The sequence below is a fragment of the Phalangium opilio genome, unplaced genomic scaffold (genome assembly GCF_054372755.1).
Source record: "Phalangium opilio isolate 3A_F unplaced genomic scaffold, DU_Popi_V2 ptg000042l_1, whole genome shotgun sequence".
In the NCBI taxonomy this organism is placed as follows: Eukaryota; Metazoa; Arthropoda; class Arachnida; order Opiliones; family Phalangiidae; genus Phalangium; species Phalangium opilio.
This window is the reverse complement of record NW_028324166.1, coordinates 7,015,979-7,040,118: the sequence shown is the minus strand read 5'-3', so window position 1 is coordinate 7,040,118 and position 24,140 is coordinate 7,015,979. Positions and strand designations below refer to the sequence as shown.

General features: G+C 37.8%; 4 protein-coding genes and 2 long non-coding RNA genes across 7 annotated transcripts in view; 3 read left to right on the top strand and 3 right to left on the bottom strand.

Annotated features, from left to right (window-relative positions):
- Positions 1-24,140, top strand: part of r (carbamoyl-phosphate synthetase 2, aspartate transcarbamylase, and dihydroorotase rudimentary) — a 112,414-nt gene that overhangs the window by 36,467 nt on the left and 51,807 nt on the right. The window lies entirely within an intron of this gene.
- LOC149678768 (uncharacterized) lies at positions 886-21,039 on the bottom strand. Its single transcript, XM_089836704.1, has 7 exons — positions 21,014-21,039; positions 10,284-10,351; positions 10,068-10,149; positions 9,895-9,998; positions 8,774-8,906; positions 7,820-8,684; positions 886-5,874 (listed from the first exon to the last, which is right to left on the bottom strand). Exons 2-7 carry the CDS (start codon positions 10,331-10,333, stop codon positions 5,066-5,068), a joined length of 2,043 nt encoding a protein of 680 aa, XP_089692830.1. The 5' UTR covers positions 10,334-10,351; positions 21,014-21,039; the 3' UTR covers positions 886-5,065.
- The window catches only part of LOC149678765 (uncharacterized), a 21,530-nt gene continuing 13,488 nt past the window's right edge, over positions 16,099-24,140 (bottom strand). The window contains exon 8 of one of the 2 annotated variants that reach the window (XR_016366134.1): positions 16,099-16,447. The gene's annotated coding sequence lies outside the window, so the exon portion shown is untranslated. The remainder of the gene's footprint in view (positions 16,448-24,140) is intronic. The other variant, XR_016366135.1, reaches the window with a different exon arrangement.
- LOC149678767 (uncharacterized) lies at positions 16,541-21,924 on the bottom strand. The gene is made up of 7 exons (XM_089836705.1): positions 21,016-21,924; positions 20,865-20,932; positions 20,649-20,730; positions 20,475-20,579; positions 19,841-19,972; positions 18,950-19,751; positions 16,541-17,430 (listed from the first exon to the last, which is right to left on the bottom strand). Exons 1-7 carry the CDS (start codon positions 21,058-21,060, stop codon positions 16,829-16,831), a joined length of 1,836 nt encoding a protein of 611 aa, XP_089692831.1. The 5' UTR covers positions 21,061-21,924; the 3' UTR covers positions 16,541-16,828.
- On the top strand, positions 18,358-19,035 carry LOC149678769 (uncharacterized). Its single transcript, XR_016366144.1, has 3 exons — positions 18,358-18,396; positions 18,472-18,497; positions 18,897-19,035. It is a non-coding gene; the product is annotated as an uncharacterized LOC149678769 (long non-coding RNA).
- The window catches only part of LOC149678766 (uncharacterized), a 2,264-nt gene continuing 986 nt past the window's right edge, over positions 22,863-24,140 (top strand). The window contains exons 1-2 of the long non-coding RNA XR_016366143.1: positions 22,863-23,884; positions 23,961-24,138. This is a non-coding gene — a long non-coding RNA (uncharacterized LOC149678766). The remainder of the gene's footprint in view (positions 23,885-23,960; positions 24,139-24,140) is intronic.

Sequence of the window (24,140 nt, the reverse complement as noted above, 5' to 3'; positions counted from 1 at the left end):
CAATTCAAAATCAAAATTAGATCTTTATTTGTACGGAAGTATCACAAAAAAGTTGGGAAACCAAAATAAACCTCTCCGAGCCAAGACCAATTTACTTTCTAAACACAGTTCCACCAGCCAATGAGAAAAACCGGAAAAACATAGTTCAAATTGGCGAGATATTGCCAAGGTCATTTGTAAAGGTTAAAGCGTTTAATAATTCAATGTGGATCGGAGTGAGAATAGTTTTACTGTTGCAAAAAATTTTAGATGGAATATTAAAAACGGGAATTTTTGAAAATAGGGTGGTTTAGAGACCAAATGGCAATTTTAGGGTGGTTTAGAGACCTACCCAAAAAGTAGAGACTTTAGGTATTTTAGAGACCAGATGGGAGCCCTGTAAATAGGTTATTGTTTTTCTGTGTTTAGAAAAACTTCATCAAACCTAATTCAAAACTGGCGAACACTAAACTATTTTGCCCAAAACATGTTTTACCAAAACTTTTGCCGAATTACCCCATATTCAAAAGTAGTAGAAATCCTCCTATGCGTCGTCTGCTAAAACATTCTAAATGACTTTTGGCTTTGGCTTTTCGGGGTAATAGAAAGACAGTTTCGGCACTAAATTGTGTGGTAAACTTTAAAAATGCAACAGTTGCAATAAAAGTCGCAATTAAAGTTATTAATTTAAATCCCTTTCAGTAACTGAACTACCCTCCCCCTCATAACTTAATTAATTATTGTTTGTAATTTATCGTTGGATTCAATCGTATCTTCTCCATCGAACCCAATCGGTACGTGTTGGTGCCTGTCTTAGTGATCCCCTTCCAGTTAGGGCTGGGAGTATCGAAGATTTTTGGTATCGATACCGGTATCGGAGAAAAAAATACTCGATACCCAAAGCAGGGCCGGAAATAAGCACAGGACACTGGACATTGTCCAATAAAATTTTAAAATGTCCCATAACTTTTTTAAAAACTAAGGGGGTCACTGGACAGTTTGACCAATAAATTTTACGAAGTTTTGATAGCTTGACTATGGAGAAGCGACACTATTTTTGCACACTCCAGTGGACAATGTCCTATAAATTTTCCAGTCAAACAGGGGGTCACTGGACACATGTCCCATAAGAAATTGTTCTTATTTCCGGCCCTGACCCAAAGTATCGAGTACTTTTTTTTAAAGCGCCACCTATGATACATTTTGCGTATTTAATTATAATAAGCATTGTAATTAGTTTTTATTTCTTGGAAAAGCATTGCTGCAATATTTTAACATTTAATTTAAATTTATTTAATCTAATTTTTAAGATGCGATTTGAGTTTAGTTAGCGCTATTCACATAAATTTTCTGAAAGCTAGAATCCTTTTAAGCATAATAAAACACGTCGAAACGCGTGTAAGTTAAATTTCAGGTCATTTGTATCAAAAGGACGAAGGAACTGGCCAAAAAACATACCTCCTCCAATAGAACTTAATATTAATTTTCGGTTACTCCGAATTTTCTTCAAATGTCGCGCTTATATATGTAAATCCAATTCTTTGAACGGGATTCTATAGCACGAGCAGCTTGCGTCGTTTTGTGCGCGATCGAATGGGCTATGGTTGAAGAAGCTACGTCTGACGTCAGTCTACTCTAGGGATGGAGTATTGAGACTAAACTATGTCGACGAGGGAAACATTCACGTGTTAAAATATAAAGCAAATGATTGGCCGCAGGTTTCAAAAAGAAACGTTCCTTCGATTCCAGGGGGAAAAGATAGGGGGATAAAGTACTCGATGCTTCGGATTTTTCGAAAGTACTCGATACCAGTATCGGATCCCAAAAACGGTACTCGATACCGGTATCGAAAGACTGAAGTACTCGATACCAAGTTGGCATCGAGTAGTATCGAACAGCCCTACTTCCAGTCACTAGCGGTGTCCCCCAAGGAAGCGTACTTGGGCCCCTATTGTTCCTAATATATATTAATGATCTCCCTACTAACCTCGTCTCCCAGCTATGCCTTTTTGCGGACGATTTAAAAATTTATCGAGTGATCCGTTGTTACAATGATGTGCACCTATTGCAGTCTGACCTTATTCGCCTTGAAGCTTGGTCAAAAATAAATGGTCTGGCCTTCAATGGCCAAAAATCTTTAGTCTTGTCCATTCAGCGTTCAAAAATTGACGCCAATTTTCCATCCCCTTACTTCCTTAACAATCAAAACATACAGCGGGTCAATGAGTGTCGCGATCTAGGAGTGCACATCTCCCACAATTTAACTTTTCATAGCCACATCAAGAAAGCTTGTAGTCGTGCCAATGGCCTATTAGCAACGATCAAAGCTAATTTCCCCAAAATCTCGAATCCCTTAATGACACGCCTATTTAACTGTTATGTCCTTCCTATATTGGAATTCGGTAGTCAACTATGGAACCCTTATCAAGCCCGTGATATCCAATTAGTTAACAACGTCCAAGCTCGTGCTTCGAAAATCCCTTCTCATCTACGGCAGCTCCCTCGCTCCTCTAGACTTTCCTCCTTGGGGTGGGGGTCTTTGTCATCGCGACGTACATATCTAGACCTCGTCAGCTTGTTTCGCATACTCCACACACCCGGTCAGCCTTATTTTAGAAATGCCCCTACTTTGTATACCACCCGCGGCCACGACTTTAAGCTGTTTCTTCCGCCCTCCCGTAAGGACCCGATGAAGCACTCGTTTTTTCGAAGGTCAATTCCCATATGGAATTCACTCCCTAATGAACTAGTTTCCTCGACTACCCTTCCCACATTTAAACTAGGACTAAAAAAATTTCTAAATATCTAACCCTCAGACACAATTTTTGATATAACTACCTATGTATATGTATATAATATTGGAGCCGTGTGATCCCTTGTGACTATTTAACTATCTATGTCAGAGGTGGATTAGGGGAAGTTATGAACGAGCCATAGGGCTCACTGTGGGGGCATTTTATTTACGAGAGAGAGGAAGAGGAACGGCTGGGTGGGTTAAAATTCCTCCCCTCTATCAACGGAGTAAGATTAAGGTCTCTACCTGGTGGATGTTAAGAGAAGTAACACGGGAAATTGAGAAAATGGCCTCCGAAGTTAAGCTTGAAAACTCTTCGCGACCTATTATGAGTATTAACAGCTCTAAAAGTTATGAAGAAGTATCACCTCAATGTAATTTTTATTTAATGGTCAAACAAAATATGAGAAATAAGTCTGTAGGTTGTAACATAGATAAAAAACCGACAAAAAGTAGCGAAAAATCGGAAAAGATAGCTAAGCCTTTGCCGCGCTTTAAATCAGTTTCAAGTTTTCAACCCAGTGCTTGACTTTAATAAACCCCGTCACAATACCACCAAAGAAATCGGATGTTAAAAGGGAAAGGTATTTACCCTGCTTTGGAACTTAAAAAATGGGCCACCAACGCTACTCTAGTTTCAGAGGAAGTCACAAAATAGCTGAGATCATTTTTTAATTGTTCTATTAACTTCTTAATAATGGGAAAGTCCGCGCCTCCCGACGATTGCTCCATTTCTAACTATAAACGACTCTTGACTGAGTAAGCCTTGTACATCATACACTAAAGCAGACGCTATTTTCAATCCGTTAGGTGGCGATATCGTTACCCTGCTATCCTCGCGAATTCTCTCTCATTTTGGGGGGGGGGGGCTTAAAAATAGAGTAGCTCTAAGTTCCCCCATCGCTTTTATAAAGCATTTGCCCATCCAGAAATTCGGCCTCTTTCGTAACTTCCCCTAATCCACCTCTGTCTATGTATATGTATATAGTATTGGAGCTGTATGGTCCCTTGTGACCCTAGCTCGACGAAATAATGGAAAAAAAAAAAAAAATAACTACAAATAACCGGAAATTTACCTGAAATAGGCATTATGTTAGAACCAAGCGTTGCCCACGTTAACGTAGGCAACGAACCAAGATAACAGTTAACACACGGCCAACTTAGATACTCGACAAGATCGCCAATAAATTCCACAAATAAATAAATAACTCTTTGCTTAAAAAAGCCCACTTGGCTGAACATTTCACTTAAGCCTCGACTTTTTATTTTTAAAGCGTACGTTTTAACAACGTTTAAACCTTTCCGAGCAATTTTGGTGACGCAGTAGCCCAAAAGAGGAGAACCAATAACGTCAACTGTGCGCGAATAAGTTGCGCGTTAAGAGCCGCCGCGTATCACAAATTTTCCCCTCTTCTCAATACGGATGGATCACGGCTGCCTATGCGATTATCTCTCCCTATTTCCACGGAGCTTCTATTTACAGGGAGAGGAAACTCGGACTTCCCCCCTAGCCCTTAGCGTACCTCGGTTCTGCGCAACGCTTTCGCTCCTCGCGCGCACCCCGAGCCCATGTAAACAAAGTCTGACGTCATTTTCTTGGTGGAACTTCAATTCCTCAATTGCCATTAAATGATGATTTGTACCGTGAATCGCTTCTGCAGCCACGGTATACACATTTCTCCTCATTCGCTCTTGTGCAAACTATTAGCCTAGAATCGCAGTCCATTCAAAATTTAAAAATTAAACCTTTAAAACACCAAGGCTTATGCCTTTCAACGAACGAGTGAAGGCGGCCATCTTTGTTGTTTACATAGGCTCCCTTTTTTGCCAGCGAAAACCGAGAGGGGGTTAAAATATGTGCCCCTTTTTATGGACAAATAGTGTCTACGTTTCCTAAGAGCGTTTACAGTACTAGAGGGGGATGAAGTTTCCTCTCCCTGTAAATAGAAGCTCCGTGCTATTTCCCTCCTCTTTGATGAAAGTTCCGAGGAGTCTGGTGGCAGAAATGGAACTCGTTCGAAAGAAAAAAAGCTCAAGCGTTTAGAACAATTTGAAAAACGTATCCCAAATTTATTATGGTTTTTTTAATTTTAGCATCCTCTATGTGAATTTTATTATATTTAATATAAAATTAATTCTGAAAATGGGATTGTAATAATTGAATACAGTGTCCCAAGTGTCTTGTCTTTGAAAATGTGCTCCCCTTTTAATGGTTTGTTACACAGTTTCGGGATATTCATTGCAGAAGATGAAAGATCATTTTTGTCCTGCATATTTAAAATGTAAATCCATCTATGCATTCATGTGACTATTACGTTTGTGTACTATCACATGACATTTCTGCCTGTGAATGCGTTGATGTTTGATCAAATTACTCTTGTCCGTGCATTCATAGTCACACTGATCACATTGGAAGGGTTTTTCACCACTGTGAATGCGTTGATGTCTGATCAAATTACTCTTGTCCGTGCATTCATAGTCACATTGATCACATTTGAAGGGTTTTTCACCACTGTGAATGCGTTGATGTCTGATCAAATCTCTCTTCCACGTACTTGCAAAGTCACATTGATCACATTTGAAGGGCTTTTCACCGCTATGAATGCGTTTATGATTGATCAAATTATACTTTATTAAGCTGGCATAGTCACATTGATCACATTTGAAGGGCTTTTCACCACTGTGAATGCGTTGATGATTGATCAAATCATTCTTCCACGTACTTGCATAGTCACATTGATCACATTTGAAGGGCTTTTCACCGCTATGAATGCGTTTATGCGTGGTTAAATTGAACTTATGCCTGCTGACATAGTCACACTCATCACATTTGAAGGGTTTTTCACCACTGTGAATGCGTTTATGCGTGGTTAAATTGAACTTATGCTTGCTGACATAGTCACACTCATCACATTTGAAGGGTTTTTCACCGCTATGAATGCATTTATGCGCGATTAAATTATTCTTCCGCTTGCTGGCATAGTCACATTGATCACATTTGAAGGGTTTTTCTTCATTACCCATTCTATCGTGACGCTGTAGGCCCCTTTTATACTCAGTGGAATATTTGAACCGAGTTGAACGTTTCTTCTTGAATTTCCCTACAGAAAATTAGTAATAAAGTATAAAAACGACACATACACCATTTACTTTTTAGTATCAAAAACACTGTAACATTCAAGCGCACTTCATAAAAAAGGATAAGGCCTACGAAAACTAAGTTTTAAAGAAAAGAAACGGTACTGATCAGGGGGTCAGCCGATGAATAAACGACCTTATCAACAAAAAGAAGATGTACATCAACTGAAATGCAGGCTCGCGAAACTAGAAAGGTCGTATTTTCATATTCGACTGATGTTCGAATAATCAAATACTAGCAGAAGGGGATAATAGAAGAAGGATGCCACTCTGTATTATCTTAATACATTAGTTATGTAACATCATTCTTCCCAGGCTCACCCTTTTAGTTTGCTTTCCCGCTCATCAAACTACGAATGGGCATCGCACCGTAAGGTGAATTCTATAGTTGTTTGGCACTAAATCGCCAGAAATCATCCCACAAACCTCGTCTTGACGTGGGACAAAAATGCACAAGCGCGTCTTGTCAAATATTTAAACGCTAATAGAGTAATGATGTGGGAACTATTTATCGTGTATGTGATTCGGTTTTGTAACCTTGCTCTAAATGTTCCGATGTTGGGAAGAGTGACGTTACACTTACCCCGCTTTGTGATACACTTCTCTCGAAGAGAAGTATTATATACTTCTGATACTAGCTAATGCTGCGAGAACACAAGTTATACCAATTTATTTCGTTACGGAACCCCGGCCCTCTCTCTTGTGACGTCTAGTTTCAGTTTTCACTTCCTTTCTCCGCTTGGCAAAAGCCACCCCCGAGTTCTAATTAATGTTATATTTTCCAAAGAAACACTAATCACATTTGAAGGGTTTTTCTGGTCCGCGTATCAATGTGACGTTATAGATTTCATCCATACTAAGTTTAATCTTAAATTAATTTAGCCTGGACAATTGGTTCAAATAAGCTACATCGAGGATGTCAAAACAAGAACAAAAAACTCGGTAAATTTAAGTACGTTCTGAATTAAAGAAGAAGAAAGAGGGGAATTGAGTTAAAATTTTTCAGCCAAAAAATCCCAGACACTTATAGATTATGTCTGACTATTTTGAGTTGCATACCAGAGCCCACTTCATCGTAGCATTGCATTGAGCGCCGCATGGTTTGATTGAAACATTTTAAGACACTGATCAAACCCCCGAGATTTTTGCCAATTTTACGTAAATCCCACACTCAGGTATAGGGATCTGCCTATTCACACAAGGAGTGAAATGGGTTTCAGTTTTTCACCTACATAGCAGCAATGGCAGTAGCGTATTTCATTTGCCGCTCAATGCCGCTAGATAATCTCGAGCTCGGATTTCCGTTTTCCAATTACCGAGCGCTGGATCCGAGATCTCATTGGTGCCTATCTGTACAGAACAGATAGCTCGCTAAATTTGTTAAAAAAACATCAACGCAGCTCCGGAAAAGAAGCGGATTTTATGTCATCAAGAGCAAATAGAGAGTCTCATAGCAGTTAAATGGAATACGCTATTAGACCAGGGTTCGAATTAACAAACCCAGCCCAAAAAAACCGCGCGGGTTTAATTGGGTTTTACCCACAATAAAAAACCCATTTAATAAAACCCATTACTAAGATCTTGAATTTTGATGAGTTTGAATGCTAGATAGTTTAAGATATTTGTTGTTTCAACTTCAAAAGTATTATTTAACAATATTCATTATTTTTAATGAAACATTTTTAGACCTTTTTATTAAGCTATTACTTTTGAATGACAATTTCTACCACGAACGAAACTGCTAAAGTGAAAAAAACCCAAAAAAAAAACTAAATACGCAATAAATCCCGGTGGGCTGGGTTTTTTTGAACCCTGTATTAGACTTTACACCGAGAAAGCGCAATTAATTGACTAGCATATTTCCCCCATCCTAGGAACTCAAGACCATTAAAGCATAAAATGGCTTACGAATTTCCGAACAAGGGGATGAGGTATTACGTTCGAAATTCTTTGGAGCGACATCTTGACGTGTCTCCAAGTTGGACACCAAACTATTGCTTCCAACTTCAATGGGAACTTCGCGCAAATGGCTTCCCAATGAGGCGGAGGTCGATTCTGATATTTCACTTGGGTTACGTCCTAGTTTAGATACACACACTGGATCACTCGATGACCTCGGATCAACAAACTTCCGCTTTCGCAAGCGCAGTTTCATAGCTTCATTTAGTCTATTATAAGTTTCCCTCGCATCTGTCAAGGTGATTCTGGATTGGTTATCATCAAGTTCGTTTTCTAAGGCTCCTTCTAGTGAATCGATTTCGACATTTGCGTCAAGATGATTTTCGACTTCAACATTAAATTCTGGACCACCAAATTTCCGAGATCGAGTTGCAATATCCTCAGTTTCTCCCTCAGTCGAGACATTTTGTGGTTTACGATAAGAATCATCGTTAATGTTAATATTGTTCTCGAGAGGTTCAGGTGGCGAACAGCTTTTTGTCGTTGATGTGTCAGGAGATATTGCGAATTGGTTTTCGATCTCGAGGTTAGAGGGTAAAGGCGCGCGTAGAGGCAAATTGTTACTCATAATTTGCGTTATAAGCCCCTCATTTTCAGCCTTTTTCGAGGTAATTTTAGTTTCCGTGTTTGTATCGTGAACCACCGCAACATATTGACACTCAGAAACATTTGATTCTTGAATAAGATCCTCTTTACACGGAATGCCTCGGACAATTGGAAGGGTTAACTCCTGGCCATTATTTCCGGGATCATTTTCAACAGGTTCAGTTTTCACGTAATCATCGTTTTCTAATTGATGTACTCCACATTGATCCTATTTTTTTAAATAATTAACAATAGTTCTTAAACTAATTAATTTTTCTATTGAGCATGAAAATGAAGATTGTTCCATTATTTCCATACCATCAGATCTTTGATCCTCCTTTCCAGCTCTTTAATGAGCCTATTGAGCCTTTCAATTTCGTCAACTTGCTTATTTATCGTTAATGAAGTTCTGATTCTCTCTTTTCCCATTTTTGAAATTTGAACATTACACAGGGCTCCCACAGAAATTTCTTAAAATAATAGTGAAAAAAGAGACCTTTCACGGTAAAAATAGGGTAAAATAAGGACCAAATTCTTGGAAATAGGAACCAAATAGAGACCAATTCAAAATCAAAATTAGATCTTTATTTGTACGGAAGTATCACAAAAAAGTTGGGAAACCAAAATAAACCTCTCCGAGCCAAGACCAATTTACTTTCTAAACACAGTTCCACCAGCCAATGAGAAAAACCGGAAAAACATAGTTCAAATTGGCGAGATATTGCCAAGGTCATTTGTAAAGGTTAAAGCGTTTAATAATTCAATGTGGATCGGAGTGAGAATAGTTTTACTGTTGCAAAAAATTTTAGATGGAATATTAAAAACGGGAATTTTTGAAAATAGGGTGGTTTAGAGACCAAATGGCAATTTTAGGGTGGTTTAGAGACCTACCCAAAAAGTAGAGACTTTAGGTATTTTAGAGACCAGATGGGAGCCCTGATTACACTAAACAAAATAAGATTCCATTACAAAAATTCATTTTTAAGGATTGCTCTACAGTTTCCCGTGTTAAGAGAGGATGAGGAGAAACTTTCATTACTCTTTCAATAAAGACTTATCCCCAGATATTTTACCCACTAAAATCAAATTCCCTGACTTTGCTGAAATTTTTAACATTCCCTGACCTTTTCTGCCCATTTTTAAATTCCCTGACTTTTCCAGGTTTTCCCTGACCCGTGGCAACCCTGTAATATTCTTGGGACTTTCTTGGCCTGAACGTATTTTAAAGCTAGGAAAAGGGGGATCACCAAAAATTCCCTTAGCTCTGAGCCAATCATGATAGGGACTTCACCAAGGACCTCCATAGTGTTTGGTTCTACTTTAAGGTACACCAGATTCGACCACTCATCCATTTAAAATGGGCCATGGTCCCAAAAAATTGTCATAATATTTGAGCTTCATTTCACACTATTCAAAAACCCCATGCTTTGAAAAATACCTTGGCTTCCAGTTCCCTGATTCGATCATCCTTGGCTTTTACTTCTTTGATCAGATCATCTTTGCTTAAGTGATCATAGTTAAAATTTTCCTCATCTTTCATTTCCTAAAAATATGGTTTCCTTAATTTTGTATTTTCCCAAAACAGGGAACATTCCAATAATTTCGCAAATACCTCTTTAATCGCCACCCTTTGAAGATTGACCAAACTCATTTCGGAATTTTGTAAAGATTGTTTGTGAAATTGCAAATCTTCCCTAAAATAAAATCATTTAAAAAAAGAACAATTAACAAGAAAGATCTATTTCTTTTCAAAGTATAATAGTTTCGATATGGTTGGATCCATTACATGCCCTATTGACATCCAAGTCGCATTATATTCTTCACTTACCAGCTTAAACGTTCGACCATAACGCGACAATCTTTCATAAAATCCATCATACTTCTAGCACAGTTTCCCTGTTAAGATAACATATGTAACATTTCAATAATAATAAAAATATGGCCATAAACACAGATTAAGCGTTAACAGTTACTCACACTGTTCCGTTTTTTGTGTCTTTGGGAGAAAGATTTTCCACTTTCATTAAGAGCTTTTCTTGCACATGGAAACTCACTTCAATAAAAGCGCAACTTCACAAGAGATAGAACGTGTAGCAGACAGGTTTAACTTTTTCCTAACGGCCGTAGAAAGAAGCCTGGGAAATAAGGATATTTTTTTTTAAACTAGTCCTTGGGACCAGTGAACCCCCTAGAAGGTACGTTCAGTAACGAAAATCTCCAAGAAATCGCTGTTTTCTAAATTTTTCCTTAGTACTTCTTAGTTACCACCAGGTTATAGTAAAACGAACTACTGTTTACATCTCACTAACCGTCCTACACTCGGAACTTTCGCATCTTTAAATTTTACCCCACAAACCAGGGTGAGAAATAAGGAAAATTTTTAAACTGGTCATTTGACCAGTAGAGCCCAAGGGTTTTAATTAAAAAACTGGTCAATGACCACTTAATATTTCTACATACTGTCAGAGCTGCACTGAAATGGCTCTAGGGATGGTTTTATATACTGTTTATTTGTTTTATAAGTATTAATTTCTATAACCCAATACTGGGAATTATTTTTTACTAAAGAAGGGGAATTTAAAAAGTGGTCACGGTGACCACTGGACCCCCAGGAATTTAATAAATAAACTGGTCAAAGCAATTTTTAAACTGGTCATTTGCCCAGTGCCACCGCCTTATTTCTCACCCTGCCACAAACCGAAAAGCCGAAGCTTAAAGTCAATTAGAATGTTTTAGCAGACGACGCATAGGAGGACTGCTACTATTTTAGAATTTTGGGGTAATTCGGGAAAGAATCGGGAAAATTTCGGCATACATAAATTTAGAGTAAATTTGTATCCCCCAGTAAGGGGCCAAGTTAAGCAACACTAAAATTAGTCGAATACCATGCAGACGACATAAAAATTTATGCAGAAGAAACCAGTCTGGGCAGGGCCGGAAATAAGAAATATTTCTTATAGGACACGTGTCCAGTGACCCCCTGTTTGACTTGAAAATTTATAGGACATTGTCCACTGGAGTGTGCAAAAATAGTGTTGCATCTCCATAGTCAAGCTATCAAAACTTGAAAAAATTTATTGGTCAAACTGTCCAGTGACCCCCTTAGTTTTTGAAAAAATTATGGGACATTTTAAAATTTTATTGGACAATGTCCAGTGTCCTGTGCTTATTTCCGGCCCTGAGTCTGGGAAATAGGAATATTCTTTAAACTAGTCCTTGGGACCAGTGACCCCCTAGTTTGCGAAATAATAAAATGGTCCCTGAGACTCCTTATTAGTTTTCCTATACATTTTTCAATTAATAAACTGGTTTTGGACAAGAGTGTGCTAATCTCAGAGTGCCACTAGCCAGGGTAGCCACCACCACCAGCCCACCACACCACTCCTACCACTCTGGTAAACAAGTAGTTTTTTTTAACTAGCCCTTGGGATTGACATCCCATGGCGTCCAAAATAATAAACTGTTCCTTAGAACCAGTAAACCTCACTTCTTGAATTTAACAAGTTGGGAAAACCAAAATATTACCTCTCCGAGTCAAGAGGAGGCCTACTTACAAACTTATTTACCCAGATATGGAAATGTTTCATTTTTTAAGAACAAATACTGAAGTTCATTTTATGAAATATTAAAGAGGTATACAAAGCATAGCGAATGTACTGTAAATCAGACGACATTTTACATCCAATAAGGATATACTTGTACACATTAAAATCATCCGATGGGGGAAAAACGGGAAATAAAGAGATAAAACTTTGGAGGGATATTACTTTTACGTGTTTGTAGAGGCCCAAATTTTCCACTCCTCAACTGTATACCCTCTATGTTCAAAACCAGATTCATAACAGGGTTGCAGTGTAAACATGAACTTCTAACAGCGCTGAGCTCTGCTGAACGCGGCCTAGATTTTCACCATGATGCTCTATTCAATTATAAAATCTAAGCCTGGTTATTTAAAGGTGTATTTAACTTTCGGCTCACTCTGAACCGTTAATGTCTCTGCATTACAGAAACGAAAACCAAACCCAAGCGTTTACTTTTTGGTTCACTAGGCCTACTGACAAATAAAATTTCATTAGGCCGACATAGTAGCGTTCTTCTCGTTATCAATAACGAAAGGATTATGCTATAAACAGATGTAGTATAGCTTAAGTAATATATAAACATCCATTTCAAATAATAATATAAAAAAAAATTCTTGGGATATCAAAATGAAACAGAGGATCAAAGCTACAAAAGTACTAAATGCATCGTAATTACGAAAAAGATTTCCACATATTCACTTTATATTATGGAAAAAGTGAATATTAACACATCAAAACAAAGCGAACTGTTAACGCGGCGCACTAGTGTGAAAACGGACAGACACACAAAGACAAAAAAATAGACTGCTTTTTAACTTTTCCGTATTAATTTTGAATTGAGAAACAAGATTATCTTAAATATTAAAATAAATATAATTAATATTTAGTATTTTCTTCGTTAGTTGTTCGCCTTATTGAGCGTTACATCGTTTTAAAAAAGAATAATTAAACAACCTTGAGAGACTTGACTATTATTGAAGTTTGAAATGAAGCATCCTCCTGTTGCTTCGCCTTGCTCAAATAGGTAGTATATAAAGGATTCGAATCGCAGTTGTAGATAAGAACATCGCAATTGCGTGAACCTTGGAGGAAGACCCCTCCATTGGAAGGCTAGACGTTTCTCGTAACCCTAGCCGATCGCCGCGTATGTCTTATCCTTAAGGATGATGATGGAGTAGAAGCCAGGTGTACAGACTGGTGTCCATGTGGGATGGACAAAAACAAAGACCAGAAGATGGTGGTGTTAGAAGCCAGGTGTACAGACTGGTGTCCATGTGGGATGGACAAAAATTAAGACCAGAAGATGGTGGTGTTAGAAGCCAGGTGTACAGAATGGTGTCCATGTGGGATGGACAAAAACAAAGACCAGAAGATGGTGGTGTTAGAAGCCAGGTGTACAGACTGGTGTCCATGTGGGATGAACAAAGACCAGGAGATGGTGGTGTTAGAAGCCAGGTGTACAGACTGGTGTCCATGTGGGATGGACAAAAACAAAGACCAGAAGATGGTGGTGTTAGAAGCCAGCTGTACAGACTGGTGTCCATGTGGGATGGACAAAAACAAAGACTAGGAGATGGTGGTGTTAGAAGCCAGGTGTACAGACTGGTGTCCATGTGGGATGGACAAAAACAAAGACCAGAAGATGGTGGTGTTAGAAGCCAGGTGTACAGACTGGTGTCCATGTGGAATGGACAAAGACTAGAAGATGGTGGTGTTTAGAAGTCAGTAAGTTCAGAATGGTGTCCATGTGGGGTGGACAAATGAACAGAGTTGTTAGACAGGCAATGGAGTAATAGACTGTAAGTGGAATACAATTTCCGGGACTGTAAATGCGGTCTGGAAATTGAATACACGTTTGCTCCGATTTGGAAACTGCGAACGCGGTCACGTGGGTGTAACAGCGGACAGACAGACACACACAGACAGACAGACACACAGACACGTCGAAATTAGAACCTCTGCGTGACATACGTCACTCGGAGAGGTAAAAACTGGTCCAAACAATTAATAAACTGGTTTTGGACAATGGTTAGGGTGCTATTTCCCAGACTACTACTACTAGCCACGCTCCTTGGCCATTTAGCGGGAAACTCAAATATTTTGTTTGGAACAGGCTTCGAAATAGGTAGGCATACTTGGAAAATTTGGAGTCTTGAATAATTATACTTGTCTCAAGGACCAATTCCCTTTAAGTTGGGATTTTAAAGTAGTGGTTGGGACCAGTGAGGATCGAGGTTTGAATTAAAAAAGTGGGCTAATAAACTGATTTTAGACATACAGACTTGCTTTACTTTAAAGTCAGATTTAAACATCTTAAAAATCTCCTTTAAAATCCACTATTGTGTCATTTTTCATGTCGTTAAAGCAAATGACCGCTCCTGTGGTACCCTTAACATTCTGGCTGATCTTCTATAAGTAAATTTATCTTGCTAAAGGCAGGAGCCAATCAGAACTCGTCCATGAGGGCGGAGCTAAATCTACCCTTTGCTAAGCATATAGGGTCTGTCACTCCGTCCCTCGATTATGGGATCGTCTAGTGGCATTTGTTTGAACTAAACCACAGCCAAGACTTGCTTTAAAACGTTTTATTATAAATTTTTTAGAAGAAATTCAAGGAAGCAGGCGAAATGATAATTCCGTTTATTTTTTCTCTAAAATGTGTGTATTAAACAAAATAAACCACTGTTTGCCACCACTTGTGACAGCATGTTTTTTACATTTAAGAGTATATACTTCAAAGTTGCACATACAGTTGTGAGTAGGAATATTTATTTTAAATATAGGCATAGGCAAAAGGAGATGATCTAAAAGGACATAACTTTCCAGCCTAAGAATGAGGGTATTGTGTGTCAGGTTATCTCTAACGAACGTCTCATCTCGAGTGTTCCTAAAACTTGATATCCCAAGGCTAGCCCGAATGTATTTACTGTAGAGTAAATGGTAGTTGAACAACCAAAGTTTTACTCTACTAACATTTTTTCTCGGCGCCAACTAACATCAGCCGCGGAAAGCTGGGTTTCACTAAAAAAATCCCACCCCCCCTTAAAAATTGTACGAAACTTTCAGAACCAGAGGCTACGGCAAAAAATCTTACATAGGAACTTGGTGTAAGATTATTCTACTTGTGACTAAACCAATAGTAGAGAAACAAAATATTCCTTAAAATTAACTTAACCAAGTATAATTAAGCTGAAATTAACCCAAAACACAAATTGTTTTTGATAATACATCGATAACTTAAAATTAAACTAACAAATTAAAATTAAAACTACACTTATCTTTCACCGAGCCACCCGTTTCCTTTTAATACTTACAATTATTTAAATTGTCACTTAGAAGCATTTTTTCATAGACGTTAGACACGGCTTCAAACAAAAGAACTTTGGTGGACTGGCAACTTTCACGTGGACGTTTATGGTTTCTTATTTCGGATGTTTCATTGAAACCCTATATCAAGCATGCTTTACTATCCCCACCCCCGTTTTTGTAAAGGGTCTTACTGAACGATGATTTAAAAATATGAAATTGTTCAACTACTTCATTTTCCCTTCAAACTGCCACTACGTTCTAGTTCAATATTTCGTAGAAACCCATTTGTTCATAAAAATGAAACAGTAAGTTTAAGCCCGTTATTAGTCTTCAAGCTTTAAACATTGACTTTGTAAGTCTAAAAAGAACCAGCAAAGACATCCCTTACAACCTGAGAACAGTCCCCAACCCACAAAAATATGAAATATTATGAATATCAATGAGACTAGTTTCCCCGCATTGCCCGGGTATTTTAAGTAACAATCTATGTCGACAATAAACACTAAATAGACTTTGCGCCACTTCTATGAAATAGCTTCGTGATTTTGTCTCAATTTTTTACAACTTTCAAAATCAATGTTACGACGCTTAAATAGTGGTTAATCATAAAGCTAAAATGTTACGGGTCCAGAGTATGATGTTCTTAACAGGCTTAATGGCTAAGGGTTTGCCGCATTACCAGTCTATAGACGACTACAATCAATCCATTTCTAAAACTTTCCCATAGTGTTACCGATAGTGATATTCACAAAGAACAATAATGCAAACCAAGAACTTTCGAAAATATATTTAGATTAAAATTTGATCACAGAGACGTGCCTAATACAATACAGAATGCCAACTTATAATAATAAACGTATGATAACATACGTGGCAATATGAACAAACAGTAATATTCAGCTATTAAACCTATACGTGATACGCCTACTAAGCACTGAAAAAACAACAAGCATGAATACAATGGTGAAGTCATAGTTAGCGACAAATTTCCTGTCATTTTTTTTCCTTTTGAAACCATTCAGTACCAGAGCCGATGACGAAGTTAAAGTAGTTAAAGACGCAATTGACGATCCGGGACCTTTATCAAGTACCACGTTAAAACCTGAAGAAATTTCAAGTGGAAATGAAAGTTCCGAGGAGTCTGGTGGCAGAAATGGAACTCGTTTGAAAGAAAAAAAGCTCAAAAGTTTGGAAATGCGTTTGGGACAATTCGAAAAAGGTATCCAAAATTTATTATGGATTTTTTAATTTTACTATCCTCTATGTGAATTTTATTACATTTAATATAAAATGAATTCTGAAAATGGGATTGTAACAATTGGATATAGTGCCCCAAGTGTCTTGTCTCTGAAAATGTGCTCCGCTTCCATTAACACCCTCCCGAACAGAAAAATTTAATGGTTTATTACACAGTTTCAGGGTATTCATTACAGAAGAGGATGAAAGATTGTTTTTGTTCTGCATATTTAAAATGTGAATCCATCTATTCATTCCTGTGACTTTTCCGTTTATGTACTATCACGTGACATTTCTGCCTGCATTCATAGTCACATTGATCACATTTGAAGGGTTTTTCACCGCTATGAATGCGTTGATGCGTGGTTAAATGGGACTTATTCCTGCTGACATAGTCACACTCATCACATTTGAAGGGTTTTTCACCACTGTGAATGCGTTGATGAGTGATCAAATTATTCTTCGCTGTGCTGGCATAGTCACATTGATTACATTTGAAGGGTTTTTCACCGCTGTGAATGCGTTTATGCGTGGTTAAATGGAATTTATGCCTGCTGACATAGTCACACTCATCACATTTGAAGGGTTTTTCACCGCTATGAATGCATTTATGTGAGATCAAATCACTTTTCCGCCTGCTTGTATAGTCACATTGATCACATTTAAAGGGTTTTTCACCACTGTGAATGCGTTGATGATTGATCAAATTATCCTTCCTTATGCTGGCATAGTCACACTGATCACATTTGAAGTGTTTCTCTTCGTTACCCATTCTAACGCGACGCTGTAGACCCCTTTTATAATCAGTTGAATATTTGAACCGAGTTGAACGTTTCTTCTTGAATTTCCCTAGTAATAAAGTATAAAAACAACACATACACCATTTACTTTTTAGAATCAAAAACACTGTAACATTCAAGCGCACTTCATAAAAAAGGATAAGGCCTACGAAAACTAAGTTTTTAAGAAAAGAAACGGTACTGATTCAGAGGGTTAGCCGATGGTAACCACCTTCGATAGGCTCTTCTGCCTCTGTGGTTGCCAGTAACTTTGGGTGCGAAATAAATAATAATAATACTTTCCAAAGAAACACTAATCACATTTGGAGGGTTTTTCTGGTCCGCGTATTAATGTGACGTTATAGATTTCATCCATACTAAGTTTAATCTTAAATTAATTGGTTCAAATAAGCTACATCGAGGATGTCAAAACAAGAACAAAAAAACTCCTTAGATTTAAATACGTTCTGAATTAAAGAGGAAGAACGAGGGAAATTGAGCTAAAAATTTTCAGATATAAATCCCAGACGCTTTTCAAGATTATGCCTGACTATTTTGAGTTGCATACCAAAGCCCACTTCATCGTAGCATTGCATTGAGCGCCGCATGGATTGATTGAAACTTTTTACGACACGTATAAAACCCCCGAGATTTTTGGCAATTTTACCAGAAGTCCATTAAATTAGCCTGGCTAATTTAATGGACTTCTGATTTTACGCAAATCCTTCACTCAGGTATGAACCTTAAAATAGGGTTCTGCCTATTTACACCAGGAGTGAAATGGGTTTCAGTTTTTCACCTACAAATTAGCAACGCCAGTAGCGTATTTCATTTACCGCTAGATAATGTCGAGCTCGGATTTCCGTTTTCCAATTACCGAGCGCTGGTTCCGAAAAATCATTGGTGCTTATCTGTACAGAACAGATAGCTTGCTAAATTTGTATATACGTCGATTAGGAGGGGAAAAGAGAAACGTTAACGCAGCTCAGGAAAAGAAGCTCATCCAGAGTAAATCGAGAGCGCGGTCTCACAGCAGGTAAATGGAACACGCTACTAGACTTCACACCGAAAAAGCGGAATTAATTGATAAGCATATTTTCCCCCATAATAGGGTGAAAATATGACGCCTCATTCTAGGTACTAAGACTATTAAAGTACGAAGTGCCTATAAAGGCCCTAATTTTGGGCCTAAATAGTACCAGTCTATTTAAGCCCAATTTTGGGCCTAAATGCCCGGTCTCCAACGTCTTACCATTTAGGCCCAAATTTATTAGTATAGTGTTTCTAGTTAGCTATTTTAACCCAAATTTTGGGCTTATGTAATCCAATACCACAGGTGTACTAATTAGACCCAAAAATTGGGCATAAACAGACTTGGGCTATTTTGGCCCAAATTTTGGGCTAAAATAAAATAGAACACATAAAGTAATAGGCTATTTAGGTCCAAAATTTGGGCTTAAATAGCTTACCAAATCATATACTCTGTTTAAGCCCAAAAATTGGGCCTAAATAGAAACAGCCATTAAACCTAAATAGAAGCAGCCATTAAAGTATAAAATGACTTTCCGAACAAGGCGATGAGGTATTACCTTCGAAATTATTTGGAGCGACATCTTCACGTGTCTCCAAGTTGGACACCAAACTATTGCTTTCAACTTCAACCGGAACTTCAGGTAAATGTCTTCCCAATGAGACGGAGGTCGATTCTGATATTTCACTTGGGTTACGTCCTAGTTTAGGTACACACACTGGAACACTCGATGACCTCGGATCAACAAACTTCCGCTTTCGCAAGCGCAGTTTCGTAGTTTCATTTAGTCTATTACAAGTTTTCCTCGCATCTGTCAAGGTGATTCTGGATTGGTTATCATCGAAATCGTTTTCTAAGGCTCCTTCTAGAGAATCGATTTCGACATTTGCGTCAAGATGATTTTCGACTTCAACATTAAATTCTGGAACACGAAATTTCGGCGATCGAGTTGCAATATCCTCAGTTTCTCCCTCAGTCGAGACACTTTGTGATTTACGACAAGAATCATCGTTAATGTTAATGTTGTTCTCTAGAGGTTCAGGTGGCGAATAGCTTTTTGTCGTCGTTGTGTCAGGAGATATTGAGAATTGGTTTTCGACATCGAGGTTAGAGGGTAAAGGGGTGCGTAGAGGCAAATTGTTACTCGTAATTTGCGTTATTTTTGTTTCGGTGTTTGTATCGTGAACCTCCGCAACATATTGACACTCAGAAACAGTTGATTCTTGAATAGTATCCTCTTTACACGGAATGCCTTGGACGATTGGAAGGGTTAACTCCTGGCCATTACTTCCTGGATCATTTTCAACAGGTTCAGTTTTCACGTAGTCATCGTTTTCTAATTGATGTACTCCACATTGCTCCTATTTTTTTAAATAATTAACAATAGTTCTTAAACTAATTAATTTTTCAATTGACCATGAAGATGAAGAATGTTCCATTAATTCCATACCATCAGATCTTTGATCCTCCTTTCCAGCTCTTTTATGAGCCTATTGAGTCTTTCAATTTCGTCAACTTGCTTATTTATCGTTAATGAAGTCCTGATTCTCTCTTTTCCCATTTTTGAAATTTGAACATTACACTAAACAAAATAAGATTCCATTACAAAAATTAATTTTTAAGGATTGCTCTAGAGTTTTCCGTGTTAAGAGAGGATGAGGAGAAACTTTCATTACTCTCTCAATAAAGACTTATCCCCAGAAATTTTACCCACTAAAATCAAATTCCCTGACTTTGCTGAAATTTTTCACATTCCCTGACTTTTCGGCCCATTTTTAAATTCCCCGACTTTTCCAGGTTTTCCTGACCCGTGGTAATCCTGTAATATTCTTGGGACTTTCTTGGCCTGAACGTAAGCAGGGAAGAAGGGGATTAGCAAAAAATTCCCTCAGCTTTGAGCCAATCATGATAGGGACTTCACCAAGGACCTTAATTATTCACCCACCCCATAGTGTTTGGTTCTACTTTAAGGTAGAAAAGATTCGACCACTCATCCATTTAAAATGGGCCATGGTCCCAAAAAGTTCTCTTAATATTTGCGCTTCATTTCACACTATTCAAAAACCCAATGCTTTGAAAAATACCTTGGCTTCCAGTTCCCTGATTCGATCATCCTTGGCTTTTACTTCTTTGATCAGATCATCTTTGCTTAAGTGATCATAGTTAAAATTTTCCTCATCTTTCATTTCCTAAAAATATGGTTTCCTTAATTTTGTATTTTCCCAAAACAGGGAACATTAAAATAATTTCGCAAATACCTCTTTTATCGCCACCCTTTGAAGATTTACCAAACTCATTTCGGAATTTTGGAAAGAGAGTTTGTGAAATTGTAAATCTTCCCTAAAATAAAATCATTTAAAAAAAGAACAATTAACAAGAAAGATCTATTTCTTTTCAAAGTATAATAGTTTCGTTATGGTTGGATCCATTACATGCCCAATTGACTTCCAAGTTGCATTATACTCTTCACTTACCAGCTTAAACGTTCCACCATAACACGACAATCTTTCATAAAATCCATCATACTTCTAGCACAGTTTCCCTGTTAAGATAACATATGTAACATTTCAATAATAATAAAAATATGGCCATAAACACAGATTTAGCGTTAACAGTTACTCACACTGTTCCGTTTTTCGTGTCTTTGCGAGAAAGATTTTCCACTTTCATTAAGAACTTTTCTTGTACATGGAAACTCACTTCAATAAGAGCGCAACTTCGCAAGAGAGAGAACGTGTAGCAGACAGGTTTAACTTTTTCCTAACGGCCATAGAAAGAAGCCTGGGAAATATGGATATTTTTTAAACTAGTCCTTGGGACCAGTGAACCCCCTAGTGGATAGTGGGTACGTTCAGTAACGAAAATCTCAAGGAAATCGCTGTTTTCTAAATTTTACCATAGTACTTTCTCTTAGTTACCCCCAGGTTTTCGCAAAACGAACTACTATTTACATCTCACTAACCTACATTCAGAACTTTCGCATCTTTAAATTTTACCCCAAAAACCGAAGCTTAAAGTCATTTAGAATGTTTTAGCAGACGACGCATAGGAGGATTTCTACTATTTTTGAATTTTGGGGTAATTCGGGAATATTTCGGCATACATAAATTTAGGGTAAAATAGTATTACCCAGTAAGGGACCAAGTTAAGCTACACAAAAAATACGCGGAATACCATGCACACGCATAAAATTTAATACAGAAGAAACCAGTCTGGGAAATAGAAATATTCGTTAAACTAGTCCTTGGACCTTGGGACCAGTGACCCCCTAGTTGGCGAAATAATAAAATGGTCCCCAACTCCTCACTAGTTTTCCTATACATTTTGCAATTAATAAACTGGTTTTGGACCAGAAGAAGTGTGCTAATCTCAGAGTGCCACTAGCCACCAGCCACCACTCCTTCCAGTCTGGTAAATAAGTATATTTTTTTAACTAGCCCTTGGGATTGACATCCCCCTAGCGTCCAAAATAATAAACTGTTCCTTAGAACCAGGGTATGTTCAGTAAACCTCTTTGATGACAGCGCTTACTAAGCGATGCCAGATTTTCCCCACTGTACGATTTTTCGTGTTTCCGATTTTGACGTCATGATGCTCAGCGCTTGCTCATCAAAAAAACCATCTAATCGATCATGGAGAATCGATATGGTTTTTTTGATGGCGTGACGTAGCGCTTGACTGTTGAACTTTTGACAGACGAAAAGTTGGCGCGGGATTTAAAAATTAAATTCCAATAATGCTATTCCTAGAGTAATTGTATTAGTTTTCATTACAAAAATACTTCTACCATTCAAATAGACATAATTTTCTTAAAAAAAAAATTGATTTTTTGCGAGGTCGTTTTAATAATTGAATAGCGCCATTTGCGCTTCGTGACGTTTTGAGGGCCAGTAAGATGTTTCCCCAAGTTCCCCAACTACATTTTCGAAAACAGCGCTAACTTGTCCGTACAGTACAACAACCTTTTACGTCACTGTGACGTCTCGAGCCCATCAAGTAAACATCAAGAAAAAAGCGATTTCCTTGAGATTTTCGTTACAGTCTACAGAACCATAGCCCACTTGATCACGCTGGCTGCACGCGCTATAGAAGCCCGCTCAATCGACCCTAAAAATGAGAATAACATAGGTTCGGTCTAAAATCCAAACCCGTCTGGTTTTAACAGGGCCGTCTATGGGAGAGGACCAGTTTTTTCAACGTTTTTGACAATATTAGTGCATCTACTGGTTCAAATCTCTTGAATTTTTAATGAGACGTGTATTGAAAGGTTTGATATTATCCTGTAAAATTTCAAGTCTTCAGCTATAATAGTTTTTTTTATAAAAAATAGAAATCATCACATAGTAGTGAATTTTGCCCCTTCAATTTCTCTACTATGTGATGATTTTTATTTTTTATAAAAAAAACTATTATAGCTGAAGACTTGAAATTTTACAGGATAATATCAAACCTTTCAATACACGTCTCATTAAAAATTCAAGAGATTTGAACCAGTAGATGCACTAATATTGCCAAAAACGTTGAAAAAACTGGTCCCCTCCCATAGACGCCCATGTTAAAACCAGACGGGTTTGAAAGTTTAGACCGAACCTATGTGACGCGCCGTATTCGCGAGTTAACATGTAAAAAAAATCGTTTGGACGGGCTTCTATAGCGCGTGCAACTTGCGTGATCGAGTGGGCTGTGACAGAACGTACCCTCAGTAAAGCCCACTTATTGAATTTAAAAACTGGTCCAAACAATTAATAAACTTGTAGTGTGCAATTTCTCAGACTACTACTACTAGCCACGCTCCTTGGCCACTTGGCGGGAAACTTTAATATTTTGTTTGGAACAGGCTTCGAAATATGGTAGGCATAATTGGAAACTTTGGAGTCTTGAATAATTGAACGTGTCTCAACTTTTACTCTCAAGGACCAATTCCCTTTAAGTTGGGATTTTAAAGTAGTGGTTGGGACCAGTGAGGATCGAGGTTTGAATTAAAAAAGTGGTCTAATAAACTTATTTTAGACATACAGACTTGCTGTACTTTAAAGTCAAATTTGAACATCTTAAAAATCTCCTTTAAAATCCACTATTGTGTCATTTTTCATGTCGTTAAAGCAAATGACCGCTCCTGTGGTACCCCTAACATTCTAGCTGATCTTCTATAAGTAAATTTATTTTGTCAAAGGCAGGAGCCAATCATAACTCGTCCATGAGGGCGGAGCTAGAACTATCCTTTGCTAAGCTTATAGGGTCTGTCACTCCATGGCTCGATTACGGGATCATCTAGTGGCATTTGTTTGAACTAAACCACAGCCAAGACGCGTTAAAACGTTTTATTATAAAATTTTTGGAAGAAATTCAAGGAAGCACGCAAAATGATAATTCCGTTTGGTTTATTTTTTCTCTAAAATGTGTGTATTAAACAAAATAAACACTGTTTGCCACCACATGTGACAGCATGTTTTTTACATTTAAGAGTATATACTTCAAAGTTGCACATACAGTTGTGAGTAGTAATATTTATTTTAAATATAGGCACGATTATGGGATGGTTAATGTTATCATTTTTTGCGCATTTACAGACCTTGATCATTACCCATGTCTTCACATAGTCTTGATGTTTGTATATTTTGTTTGGAAGTGGTCTCTTGTTCAAAATTGGCGGCACTTACTGTTTTTTCCGCCATCACCGTTGTGGCAACAGATTTAGCAGAATATGAAGGGGATTCAAATTTCGAGAACTCGTGACGGAGAAAATAGGT

Coding starts and splice junctions, on each gene's coding strand:
- LOC149678767 (XM_089836705.1), bottom strand. CDS start 21,060: ATGAAAGTGGAAAATCTTTCTCGCAAAGACACGAAAAACGGAACA. Junction 20,933..21,015: donor AAGACACGAAAAACGGAACA/GTGTGAGTAACT, acceptor TTATCTTAACAG/GGAAACTGTGCTAGAAGTAT. Junction 19,973..20,474: donor TCAGGGAACTGGAAGCCAAG/GTATTTTTCAAA, acceptor TATTTTGTTTAG/TGTAATGTTCAAATTTCAAA.
- LOC149678768 (XM_089836704.1), bottom strand. CDS start 10,333: ATGATGGATTTTATGAAAGATTGTCGCGTTATGGTCGAACGTTTAAGC. Junction 8,907..9,894: donor ATCAGGGAACTGGAAGCCAA/GGTATTTTTCAA, acceptor TGTGGGAGCCCT/GTGTAATGTTCAAATTTCAA. Junction 5,875..7,819: donor ATCCCCTTGTTCGGAAATTC/GTAAGCCATTTT, acceptor AATTTTCTGTAG/GGAAATTCAAGAAGAAACGT.